General features: G+C 57.6%; 1 protein-coding gene across 1 annotated transcript in view; it reads right to left on the bottom strand.

The window, feature by feature from the left end:
* LOC119092164 (paired box protein Pax-2a-like) overlaps nucleotides 1-12,193 on the bottom strand; it is a 25,347-nt gene extending 13,154 nt beyond the window's left edge. Inside the window, exons 1-3 of the mRNA XM_037215140.1 lie at nucleotides 12,119-12,193; nucleotides 4,435-4,626; nucleotides 2,059-2,234 (exon numbers count right to left, since the gene is read on the bottom strand). Coding sequence (XP_037071035.1) covers nucleotides 2,059-2,234; nucleotides 4,435-4,573 — 315 coding nt within the window. The 5' untranslated portion in view covers nucleotides 4,574-4,626; nucleotides 12,119-12,193. The remainder of the gene's footprint in view (nucleotides 1-2,058; nucleotides 2,235-4,434; nucleotides 4,627-12,118) is intronic.
* Between the last annotated feature and the right edge of the window lie 389 nt (nucleotides 12,194-12,582).

Below are 12,582 nucleotides of genomic sequence, written 5' to 3'. Positions count from 1 at the left end.
CTCGAGCCCGATCGCGGCGTCTGGCGGCGCGGCCCGGGCGCGGTCGGCGGCGCGCCGGCGCGGTCCGATTGGCCGCCATCGGGCGCGGGCCGGCGCTCGGCCGTGACCGGCTCGGTGCGGCGCGCGGCGGCGCCCATGCCAGCCCATTGTGGGCCCGTGACGCGGCCGATCGGCTCACACCCCGGCCCGGCCGCCGCCGCCGCCGCTGGAATGTGGAGTCGACTCGAGTGGTCGCCGCCGCCGCCGCTGAGCGCCGCCGAGCGCCGCCGAGCGCAGCTGCGGTGCCCGAGAGGGGAGGGGAGGTCGCGTGATCCTAGCGCCGCTGGACCGGTGTCGGGGTGATCATGTGGTTTGGTTTCGAGAGGACGGGTTGTTGCAGTCCGGTCCCGTGTGGGTGGTGCGACACCGGAATGTTGCGGGGGTGGGGAAAGGGTGATGTGATTTTGTTTGGATGGACGGAGAGTGGGCTTTTCGGAAGCGCTCGATGTGAAGGAGCTTCTCATGACACCAGCGTCGGCTTGTCAAGATCCCAGCCCTATGCAAGCTCCTCGCCGTTGGTCTTACCAGTTGAACAGAATAAATGGACTGATTGGATAAGTTAACAAATGCGTCGTCCCGAAACAGAGGAGCGTAACTCACATATGTCGTAAGCGAGACCCAGTCCAAAAAGGCAGTGATGTGACCCAAAACGGCGATGGATTTCGCCCTGAGAATCGCATCATTGTGCAGTCCGTTTCACTTGCGCTTGCTATGCCAGATATGCAACTGAATAGTACAAGGACAGACGTTTGCAGCGCTGAGGCTTGGAGATCATTTTGGAGGAGATCACGATCAATGGGTGCACCGACTCTCGTTCACCCGTTCACAGCAGCTTTCCGGAGGCATTCCCTCTTTGCTCGTAACCCCATACCAGAGTGAGAAGAAGTCAACGAAACGATGTGCCGCAACTGGGGTTCGTGAGCGGCGGTGTAACAACCGCGTTAAAAAACAACAGGGCTCATGATTTACAGGCTGAGCCGGCGGCAGTAGCCAACTTCGGCCCGCGCGATTCACAACAGCATATCACGATGCAGGGCGCGGCCGCGTTTCGTCATTCTCCCGTTGTTTATAAAGCCATTGTGTATCGGCTCGTTTCGCCAGACGGCTTCTCTCAGCGGCAGGGCGTATAATGCACGGAGCGCGCCGCCCAATGTCCCAGACGCGCCACGTTTCGCCACGTGAGCCGCCGCGCGGCCCAACAGAGGCGGCCGCCGGCCAATCAAAGGCCGCCGCGGCCCCGGCGTGTCGCAACGGCGGCGACGCTGCAATGGCCCGCATCGACCCGCGGCGACGGTGGCCGGGATACTGGTGTGAGCAGCTGATGGTGCGGTGGGCAGCTGACGCTCATGATAGGCACCTGGCCGCTCAAGCCAGGCTTGGCCGAGGAGAGGCCCTCCAAGCCGCCCTAGGGTTGGCGCCGAGGTTGTCCAGAGGAGAGGCCCCGTCGCCGGAGGCCTGGTGCCGATTGTGATCGAAGAAGAGACCCCGTCGCTGGAGGCCTAGTGCCGGGGGTGATCGGAGGGGAGGCCCCGTCGCCGGAGGCCTCCTGCCGAGGGTGTCCGAGGAGAGGCCCCGTCGCCGGAGGCCTGGTACCGAGGGTGTCCGAGGAGAGGCCCTGTCGCTGGAGGCCTAGTACCGGGGGTAATCGGAGGCGAGGCCCCCTCGCTGGAGGCCTAGTGCCGGGGTGGTCGAAGGGGAGGCCCTGTCGCCGGAGGCCTGGTGCCGAGCGTGATCGGAGGGGAGCCCCCCCCCCCCGCTGGAGGCCTGGTGCCGAGGGTGTTCGGAGGAGAGGCCCGGCCATCCCAATCAAACACACAGCGCTGTCGCTCGCCCCAAAAATAACAAACTGCAGGCCCCTCCTGCTAGCAAGCGACAACAAACAACGCTGCTTGCCAAGCAAGCTGGGGGCCCAACTCCTTTGCGCATGAAAACAAACATAAACGTTGATGTTGCCGGCCTTTGCCGTTGCGTTTGGGGTGATGTGTTCAGATCGCAGCCCGTTCCGGCAATCCCTCCCACCGCAGGGCCAGCGCAGGCTCGGCAGCACTCACCGTCGGCCACCAGCTTCTCACGGATCTCCCAGGCGAAGATGGTGGGGTTCTCGCGCTTGTACTGTTCGATCTTGTTGACCACCTGCGGCGTGGCCACCTTGGGCTTGCTGCCGCCGATGACGCCCGGAGGACGCAGCGAGCCGCCTGCAACGTCAGGCGCCATTAGACGTCACCGACAGTCCGCATGGGCACACGCCATTCATCCGCGGAGAGCGGGCCCGTCACACAGCTCACGCAGGTGACCGGCAGTGTCTCTCAATATCAATCATGACACACAGGACGCTGAGGACGCTGGTGCGCTCTGGTGAACGCAAAGTACGCACCTACGCTCCGCGCGTGATGGGAAATGACATCCAGGGATTGTCATTATCGAATTACAAACGTCTTACCCTCAAAGGTGAGTGGTTATACAGCGCTTTGCGTGTCGGATTACGTTAACACGCCTGCTCAAAAGCTGCGTACGTCGAGCTCAATACCGCTGTAGGAGTTCGCCGCCGTCTTAACGTCCGCATCCACGGCGACATTCCGGGAATGACGCCAAAAATGACGCCCGCAGCATTCCCTCCCCTACGGCAGCGACCCTACGCCTCCGCCGCCGCCTCCCCCCCCCCCCCCCCTCCATCGCCAGGCCGGCGCTATTGGCACCAGCCTGCGGCGATATGACCCCGACCTGTGGCCGGTACCGTGTGGGCCTCACGTGGCCGCCGGCAAATAATGTAATTCGACCCGGGCGGCCGATCGGCGATCCGAGCGCCCAGGGCGTCACGCACGCACGCCATGTACTTTAGCGCAATTGCCGACGGCCGAGCGGCCGCGGCGCCCGCGGCCGCCGGCATACATGTCACCACCGGGCCTATCTGCACTCCAATCGGCTGGCGGCGGTGCTCGGCTCGCTAATTAATTAACCCCGCGCCGCGCAGGCTCCGGCCGCGTCAATTACTTAGGCGGTTTCGCCTTCTCATTCCGGGTGTTTGGCGCCGCGTCAAACCGGTTTAGGCGCGTGGGCTTCAGCCCGGGGGTCACGCACGTCGCGAGGGGTCCGGGCGCGATCGCCGGGCTTCGGTGCTGTGGCGGTGACCCTGGGTCACGGCGGCGCGCGGGCTCGACCCGGTCACGCGTCTCCGCAGCAGACTCGTGACGGCCGGGCCGGGCGGGGCCCAATGAGAGGCATCGCCTCTGAGAGGCACTGTAGTGCCGACGCGCCGGCCAGGTGGACCGCCGCCACCGTCCGGACCGACAAACCGCGCTCCCGACACCCCACGGGGTTTGATCATGACGACGCTCGCGTGCCCCGCCCGCTTGGCACACACCTGAACAAGCTCGTCATCGGCCGGCCTCAATGCGTGGATGCCGCCCTCACTGGGCTGAGCAAACACCGCCGAGTCGACGGCTGAACGCGGCGCGAACAGCTGAGAGTGGCAGCGGCGGACTCAGCAGGGGTCGGGCGGCAGGGTCGGAATCAGCACGGGTCGCGGCGGTGCGGCGGGAGAGAGGGGCCAGCAGGGGGTCGCAGGTCGGACGCAGGGGCGGACTCAGCACGGTCGCGGCGGCAGGGGCGGACTCAGCAGGGGTCGTGGCGGTCGGTAAAGGTCGCCGGCGGCGCAGGTCGGACTCGCAGGGGTGGCGGTGGAAGGGGAGGGAGCGGCAGGTGCGGCAGGGGCGGAATCACCACGGGTCGTGGCGACAGGGTCGGACTAACGGTTTGTCATAACGGTGGGCGCACAAGGTCTGAAGTTCGTACTAAGAAGGGCGCCTGCTAGTTTGGGGATCAGCCGCGAGCAGTAGTGGGGTGAGCCTTAAAACAACGGACATGTCGAACTGTTGGCTTAGCGACACAGCCTGTTGATTCAGCGCGGGCCCGGCGGAACTGGGCTAAAGCCGCGGCACGGCCGGTTTCTGACACCGGCTTCATAACGTGTAGCTTTGAGGCAAAAGCTACAGGTGGTGCTTCCTGAACATCGTGGGTGAAAGAGCTCATTGTCCGAAGCGGAACACCGTTGGAAAAGAACTCAGTGTCTAACGTGGCGTTGAGTTCATCCTTTGCACACAAAAAGGTTCAGTTAAAAGTTAACAAACTTGCGCACTCAAAGATATTGAAAGTTGTATCTGCGACTGCTGCGCTACGCATCGGCGTCACGCACTTTCACTGGATCCGAGGAGATCATCTATGGTCCTGGCGACACACTGGTCCTTAGTTCGGATCCGGGCCCGAACAAAGTCCCACCGAGCCCTCACGTGGCTCCATGCCAAGGCTCCCGCCCCGCCGAGCCCGCCTCAGAGCCGGGCCCGTGCATCAGAGAGTGAGCTCAGTGGGCTCAGTCTCACTGAGCAGTTGGAGACTCACTGAGCAGCTTGGTGACGGCCGTCTGCTGGCTGATCATCTGCTGCGCCAGGTCGTAGGGCCGCATGCCGTACCGGCCGAGCTCGAGCAGCCGGGCCGGCGACATCTGGGACATCTGCGACATCTGCGACATCTGCGACATCTGCGAGAGGCCGTGCGAGCTGTAGAGCTCGCGCAGCTGCGGCGGGATCGCACCTGCAACGCCGGAGGTCACGGTCAGGTTGTGGTCAGCCGGTGCAGAAGGTCACGAGAGGTCGTGACGCTCCGCGGTGGGACGGAACGCAACGGAGGGGAAGGGGGAGTCACAGCTGAACAGGTGGGACGTGACAGCAGCGGGTGCCACTTGAGGTATGCGCTCTCATAGGCCAGTACGTTGGCAAAGCCCAATTATTACATATTTTATCAATCAGCGCTTGATAGGTCATGGGAAGATGGGCCTAAGAATCTGAAATTATGTACTGAAGGAGCCTAGATTCTTTTTTTGGAAACTTACACCGCTGGTAACAGCGGCCGCGCCAGATATTGACAGGTGTGTGGCTGGATTCCAAAAGATCACGACAGACCCTAAGTGATTATCGACCAAAACATGGCAGTACAATTTCTACACGGAGATCCCTTGATAATCAAAGCCGGACCTTGAGTCTTAAAATATTCGCCGAAAATGTTTCGCAAAAGGAACTCGGGCCCATGCAGGGTTGTACTGACATGCTTCTCATGAGACGTATCCCTGGTTTCCAGAGGATTTTCAATCCTGTGGACAACAATGCCCTGGACATGGATCTTGAATGCAAAGGTCATTGAGCCTGATCCAGCTAGATGCATCGGGAATGCATACAGCTCGAGATCGTTTTGATACCCAGCCCTACATGTGGAAATGGAATTGAAAAGAATGGCAGTTTCCAAACAGGAGTCATCTCTCGCGACATTGTGATGGTTCTTTCGGTGAATCTTGCTGCGTCAAGTAACCTGGTTCAGGTCAAGTTCCGGAAACGTGTCTGTTAAAGGGACGACTTGACATCACACCCCTCAGCATGGGTCAGCGGTGTCACACGGCTCCGGTTATGTCCTCCGGACCACATCCTTTTCGAGGAGTGCAGTCACCTCCAGCTGCATAGCGAGAGATCCGCAACGGTCCGATCAGGGAGGGGAGAAGCATGGCACGCTCACTCCACGAGGGTAGCAGTATAACTCCCGCAATGATCCGTAAGGCAACCGTCGGGAGGGATTTTAGCTTTCACACGCTCCTGGATGTGACTGACCCCCGCCAGAGCCTCACTAACTCTACATGATTACGTGAGATGTAGACTACGCGCAACATGCGGTCAGTGCCTATGGTAAGGCACTTTAGGTGCCTTGTTTCGATCGTGCCAGACCATGCACATCATTCAGCAAATCAGCCAAAGCTGAGCTTCTTTTCCCCCCTCAGTTCCCACGAAGCGTCACTGCTGCCGCTGAGAGAGGGGGGGGGGGGGGGGCAGCGGAGCGTCGGCAGGGAACATGCTCCCCTGCCCTGACGCACCGCTCCAGCCCAACAAAATGGCCGCCCGGTCGGGCCGGGCCGGCGCGCCGAGTTCGTCACCGCCGCGCCGGCCGCTCTCTGAGCGCGCCAAGCTGCGGTCTTCGCGCGGTTTCTAACACGATTGCGGTGATTTCCTGGTCGTGGCGGCTTACGGACCACCGCGGGGGAGGGACGAATGCGAGTCCTCGGCCGCTTCAGGTGAACTCTCCGCACGCCCCGCTTTCGCTGTAGTCCTTACTGAGCACGAGCGTGTCTAGGGCCGCTGTTGGGGCCACACATGCGCCAAGCCACACAACGGCCACACATGAGCCAACGGCCACACGTGAGCCGCTATTGGCGCCTGCTGCTACGTGCGTGCATGGAAATTCGGAGGACTGTGGTGTCTAGGTAATGATCATTGAGACCTTCCGCGTCGTTCGTGAACATTACCTCGAACCCGTAACGGTTTAGGCAAGTCTTCGTTGAAACCCAATTCTCCAAACTTTATGCCAACGTGCTCAAATTTGTGGAAACTGTCCCAGGCACGCCCGCGTGTCACTTGACGAGCCTTCACGCTTGAGGGTGATTTCCACCCGCAGCCTGACCATAAACGACCAGCGACAATGTGTTGCAGCCAATTTGTCGAGACACCATGACTAATTTTGCCCGAATTACACGGCGTACACCCATCACGCTGTATGAGTTATCCTTTAACGATGCCCTCCGTGAATAATTGAAAACCTTAGACAATAAGTGCAAGTCGGTGCCGAGCTATAAAATGCGTCAAATTGTTGCGTAAGCGTGCTACTGTAAGGCTGTCGGGCCATGGTCCTGTCTGTGACCGGCCAATAGTTGATTGCGGTCAGCGAGATACTGCGTCATTTGCATGGCCAAATCGCCAGGCAATCCGCCACCTATGCACATGCCTCGCCGCCAGGCGGGCCAATCCACGTCCAAGCCCCTCGCGACCGCTGTCGCTCGGCGCCGCCGGCCGGGGCCGGGGAGGGGCCCGTCCGCGGCACCGACGCCATGTGCCGCTAAACAGACACAATTACTCTAATGACCGACGGCCGAGGCAAGTGAGCGCGCCGCTACCCGGACGCGGCCGGCCAAATGGACGGCGCGCGAGGACGCGGGCCGAGGCCGGCGGCCGGTCGCCAGCGCCCGGCGACGGTCGTGCGCGCCGGCAGGGTCGCGGGCGGCGGCGTGGCGGGCAGCGTCGGGCGGGGACGCGCGGCGAGATCAGCAGGTCTCAAGTTACCCGGGGTGTGACGGTGCGACGGCTTAGTTGGAGTAGAGGCTGGAAGGGTAGAGCGGGCTAAGTCTGCGGTTGGCGTGTGTTTCCTCTCCGTTCTTTTTATTATTGGGAGATGCGTTGAATCCTCTACTTTTATAGTGGGAAAATACGGCGCTTGAAAGATGTGGAACGGTGGGATGGTTCCTGCTTCCCTTGATGGTGGCTCTTTTTCAATAGGCTTTACTCCATTTTAGAATTGCCCGAAGTGTGTTTCGCGCCAATACTGACAGGTAAGAGCTTCTGGGGATGATTAGTGGAGTTTTAGGTCGCGTCGACTGTAAATGGTCACGCGCCCATAGTAAAGGCCACAGAATGCCTGTGTTTATTAACCTAAACGTGACCATGGCCGGTTGCCATGGTCCCTGCAAACATCGTAGACGTTGCGGTTTGAAACTCAACTTGATCTAGAATTGTGATAATATACAGCGTAGCCTGTCATCACGAGCAACAGCCCGAAATTCCGTCCAAGCAGCCCGGTAAAAGCGACTAATGTTGAAATTTCTCCCGAGTGCACTGTCACATCAGTGCTCGCATGTGTGCTTTGCCTTAGCCCTGCGCCGAACTCCTCTTGGGAATCCTCGTGATGCTAACCAGGCTGCACTTCTGACGTCGATGACTCTCTGGACCGAAGGCTCCACAAAGACGGAGAAGAGCTCTTGTTAATCGGGTGCGCGGCGGCGGCCCAGCTCCCGACGCATAGACTTCACGCCTCGCGTGGAAATTCCGCGCGCTTTGTGTGGCCGGCGCGAAGAGTCCTCATTACAAGCGGCTCGAATTTCGTCACCAAGGAGACGTCAGCGGACAAAGGATGTCACCGCGGAACGGGCGAGTGTGACCAATGGTGGGTGACGCGGGCCGATGTGCGCAGAGCTGGGCCCGCCCGAGCGCTCCCAGCCGCTCGACAGCCGGCGCGCCATGGCGCCGCGCCGCCGAGGGGTGACGCCTCCCGACGGCGGCGGTGCCGCCGGAGGCGGGAGGAAAGAAGCAACAAGCACGAGAGCCGCCTCAGGGAGATGCTGGGCAGTAGCTTGCAGGAGATGGTCTTAGGATGAGTGGACATCAACCCCATGCAGATGAGACGCATGTTGCCGAGTGTCGCTCCGCCAACAAAGCTACGCTTTCGCCAATATAATTATTCGCTGTTTCTGGTGAAACGCATATGACAAGCAAGGCTTCATTAGTCCGTCGGCTATGACATAAATGAAAGCACTAGCATTTTTTATTTTCGGAATATTCTACGGATATCAATTGTCAGAAGCCGTACCTTTTGAAGTTGGATTGCTTAAAATATCGCAGGGTATGCCTTTATTGGACTTAATGCAAGGCATGCTTTTTATGTGTGACAAACGTTTTGCATCACCTAAATGCAATGGTTTAGTAGGTCGTGCTTATTTCGTATCGTCAACGGTATTGTCGTACAATCATGCTTATTTCGTCGATCAGATAATTTATGTTTAAGATGTTACGGATTGCAGTGTTAAAATGAACGCTCTGTCTAGGCTACCTAAGCAAATGAATGCTTTCATCCACTGTCTGCTTTATAATTATCGCATCAGGGGGCTGGCATGATCGTCCTTCGGCGTTTAAAAGTAGATATGCACATCACACAAGTGGTCCTTCCGGAGTTTTCGTTTAGGCTCCCCGACATCGGACCAAAACCACCGGAAAGTCATCAAAAAGAACAGGAGACCACTGAGAGCCAGCAACAACACCACGCTTTGGGGATCTGATCTTTGGCCGGCCAATGCATTTCGTGGAGCTCCGCTCCAAATGTTTCCTGTAACATAATGTCCACAGCGCCGTTCTCCTTCAAACATCCCCCATTCCAAGTGCGCGAACTGGCAGTGATAGTCAAATAAGACAAAACAACGACCGAGCCGGCACCAACAATAATCAGAGAAACTTAAAACCAGTAGGCAGCAGTGAGGACGTAAACACGTCGCCAGCTACAAGTGCCACGCATTAGCCAGCGCCGAGTTTTACGGCCAATTTCAGTCTAGCTCCAGCTGTTAACCAGTAATCGAGAAACACGGCCCAGCGCGGGCAACACCGCCCGGCGCCAGGCACACCAGGAGCACAAATAACGGAAACGTCTGTGTTGTGAGAAGCTGTTGTTGAAGTCGGGCGGGAGGTTTACTTAAGGCCTTTGACGGGAGCCGGGGCCCGCCGGGCAAGGCCGCTGAACACGCCTCGCACAACACAGCCGACTAGCGGGGCCTTTTCGGGACGGACGGGCCTCTTCTGTGATCGTGCTCTGCCATCGCCTGCGATGTGTTTGGTTGCACCTTTCAACGCGCGAAGAAAGCCCAGAATCCCGAAATCTGTCAAAATTCTGTGATGCGTCTCTCAGAACAGAGTAAAGCTCAAGAGACTATTCTTTAGATTGTGTTTGGTCGGAGCGGTGCCTCTCATCATTATTGCGAACTTTGTTTCCATTTCTTACAGCACATTTCTGGGATTTGTGTTTGGTTAGGGGCATTGCACACCAAGGCGATGACAAACCACAACATCAAATCAACTGTTGAAGGAGGAGCATTTTGATGCAATTGTGATTGACAAGTTGCTCCAAGAGCACATACTTACTGGGTCCAACCTATGCATTTTGAATGTGTGACATACATGACAAATGCATCCATAGCACCTAAGATCATCATCATTGCGATAAGCATAATGGCTTGTACCATCGCTTCCGTGGGCAACAGGAAGGAAGGACCTTCTACATGAAGAACATAGGCCATTTGAACGCTACATGATCCCCTACCTGTGGTTGCACACTACTTAGCAGTCGTCTGTTAGCAAAAAGTCACCATGCAAACCAGATAGGGTGCTTGGGTTGAGAGTGCGTCAGCGTGTTAATAAAGATTCAAGACTGGATGGAAAATAACGCCTCTTACAGACGACTTCAGGCTCCCAAATTTGGAACCTTCGTGATTTCGATCTCCTATTCATGACCTTGTCATGCTTTTTTCGATTTTGGTTTCTTTCGGGGCATCGGCAACGATACTTCGGACTCCACGGCACTTTTCACTGAGACGATTTTTGGCACACTGGCCTACGAGGCCATGTTTAGTATGTCCGTGGCGGCCTGCCAGCGCAGTTTTGACAAATCCGTGGCACGTGGCGCGGACAGCAACGGACAGCACTGACACCCCCTGCTCAGCCTCGCGCGGCTCGCCCCCTGCCCAGCGTGGACGGGGTGGGATGTGGGCCGGTGGAGCCGGTGGGTCGCCACCGCGGCGAGCCGTGGCCGCCGGCGCACCCGTCGAGATCAAGCCGATACCAGCGCGACGGCTCTCTGTTAGCCGATTGTGCAGACATTGGTATTTGCAGAGTCGATGACGGTTACACCGGCCGGTCATCTCTAATCTGTTTAATTAACACTGATTTCCCACTTAGTATACTGCTTTCCGGTTTCGATAAGGCATCGACACGCCTCTTCTGCCAACAAATGACCAAGTTTGGGCGCGCTTTATCGTTAGCCCTGCCCTGGGGGATCGCTTACTGCCAGTCCAGCCGTTGTCTGTGGGTGCACCTCGGCCACGGTTTCCATGCGGACTAGTAGGCTCTCATGAATCTTTGATACATTCTGGTTAGGATAAAAACCGTACAAACATCACTGCCCGATTAGAACGGAGACCAGATTTTTAGTGCAGGGAGAAATATCACACGTGTCCTGGTCTGATTGGTGGTGAAAATGGAGCTTTAAGGTTTCGTGTCACCCACCTTTTTTTCCTACAGCCTTTCGTGTCATTAGATAAGATGAGCGTTTTCCTCCAATCAAAGGGTAAAAGAGAGCTTCAAAATGAGTGTAGGTAGAGCGACATTTCATGTACTGTACCTTAACGAGGTAAGCTGTTCGTGCGTTTGACATATTTTTCTTGTGTCATACATTTGCTCTTAAAATATATTGCATTCATTTCAATTGTCAGTGTTTTCGTTAACCTGACAGCAATGAACCCACGGCATGAATGTTTCTACTCTAATCACATTCACACCTTCGGGGTGATATACATTCTAGTGCACATTCGTCTCTTTCAAAGCTCTTGCTCAGTTTTGTCTTTGCAATGATCAAAGCTGTCAGGTGGTACGGGGAATAAAGCGCTCCTTCCTCAAGCATTGAGAAAGATGGCAAATGCGTCACTCACTGAATTCGCTCAAACACTCTGGATAGCCAAATACCTTCTGCGATTTTTGATCCCGCTCTCGTTATGGGCCACTAAAACATCGACGGCGTATTTAGTTGTTGATCGCAACTAAAGCAAACACCACAGCCAGTCCGTAAAAGTTAACTGTACTGTGCGAAACCGTGCGTCAACTCAGCAATCAGAAGGCGTGACGGTGCGATGATAATATGGAAACCACATCGAAAAGAAGTCTCATCGACATTATGCAGAGGTTGTGGCGGCGTTCATACACGATATGCGATTTTTAATTTAGATAGCCAAGTTGTTGCTGTTAGGTGCAGGAAGGCGAAACTTGAAATATGTAACCACAACCCATTTATAAGAGGCTGGACCATTTTCAACGAGATAATCATGCTCGTGTCATTGTGACAGAACAATAATTAAAATGACTTTTCCATAATAATTTTGAAACGTATGTGTGCTTATCATCCAATGGGCCTCATAACGAAACATATATGCTCTAAAACATGCGCAAAACTAAGTGGAAACACTACCTAGAACTACGTTGGAATCTTAATGATGCCTGCAACGGACAACAGTCCTGGAAATGACGCCAAAAGTCCCTCCACATCTCTGAACAGCACCACACCAACATCCCGCAGTACCCACACCCTCACCCCGGCCGGGGCCACTGAGCCGCCTCACCACTCCGTCAGGACACACGTGGTGACCGTCCAGCGTCGGTCCGGCGCCTGCGTCGCGGCGTACCTGGGTGGGGCGTCGAAGGCAGCGGGTGCACGGGGAGCGCCGCGGCCGGTCGCGGCGGCGTCACCTTCCAGGCGGCGGCGGGCGGCGCGGCGCCGGCCGCCGTCGGCGCCGTGTCCGAGATCAGCATGTCGATCGAGTGGCGTAGTCGGCCGTCCCCCTCCACTGTGGCGGCACGGGCGGGACGGAGCGACAGCGTGCGGCGAGCGCGAGCGCCGGGCGGGTCTGGCGCGCCGCGCGCGCCGCGCGCGCGCGCTCGCTGATGCTCGCCCACCGCTCACCCCGCCCCCACGCCGGCGCCGGCCGCCGCGCGCGCTCATTGGCCGCCGCTAATGCCAGCCGGGGCGAGACGGCGCTGATTGGTCGCCGGCCGTGCGGAGGCGGAGCCTGACGCGGCGCGTCATTGGGCCAATTACGGACGCTGGCGGTTGTGACGCTGGGCTGGCAGTTATTGAGTGCGGCCCCAC

The sequence above is a fragment of the Pollicipes pollicipes genome, unplaced genomic scaffold (assembly GCF_011947565.3).
Source record: "Pollicipes pollicipes isolate AB1234 unplaced genomic scaffold, Ppol_2.1 Scaffold_3447;HRSCAF=4054_pilon_pilon_pilon, whole genome shotgun sequence".
NCBI lineage: Eukaryota > Metazoa > Arthropoda > Thecostraca > Pollicipedomorpha > Pollicipedidae > Pollicipes > Pollicipes pollicipes.
The sequence above is the reverse complement of the archived record's forward strand: the minus strand, read 5'-3'. Positions and strand labels throughout refer to the sequence as shown.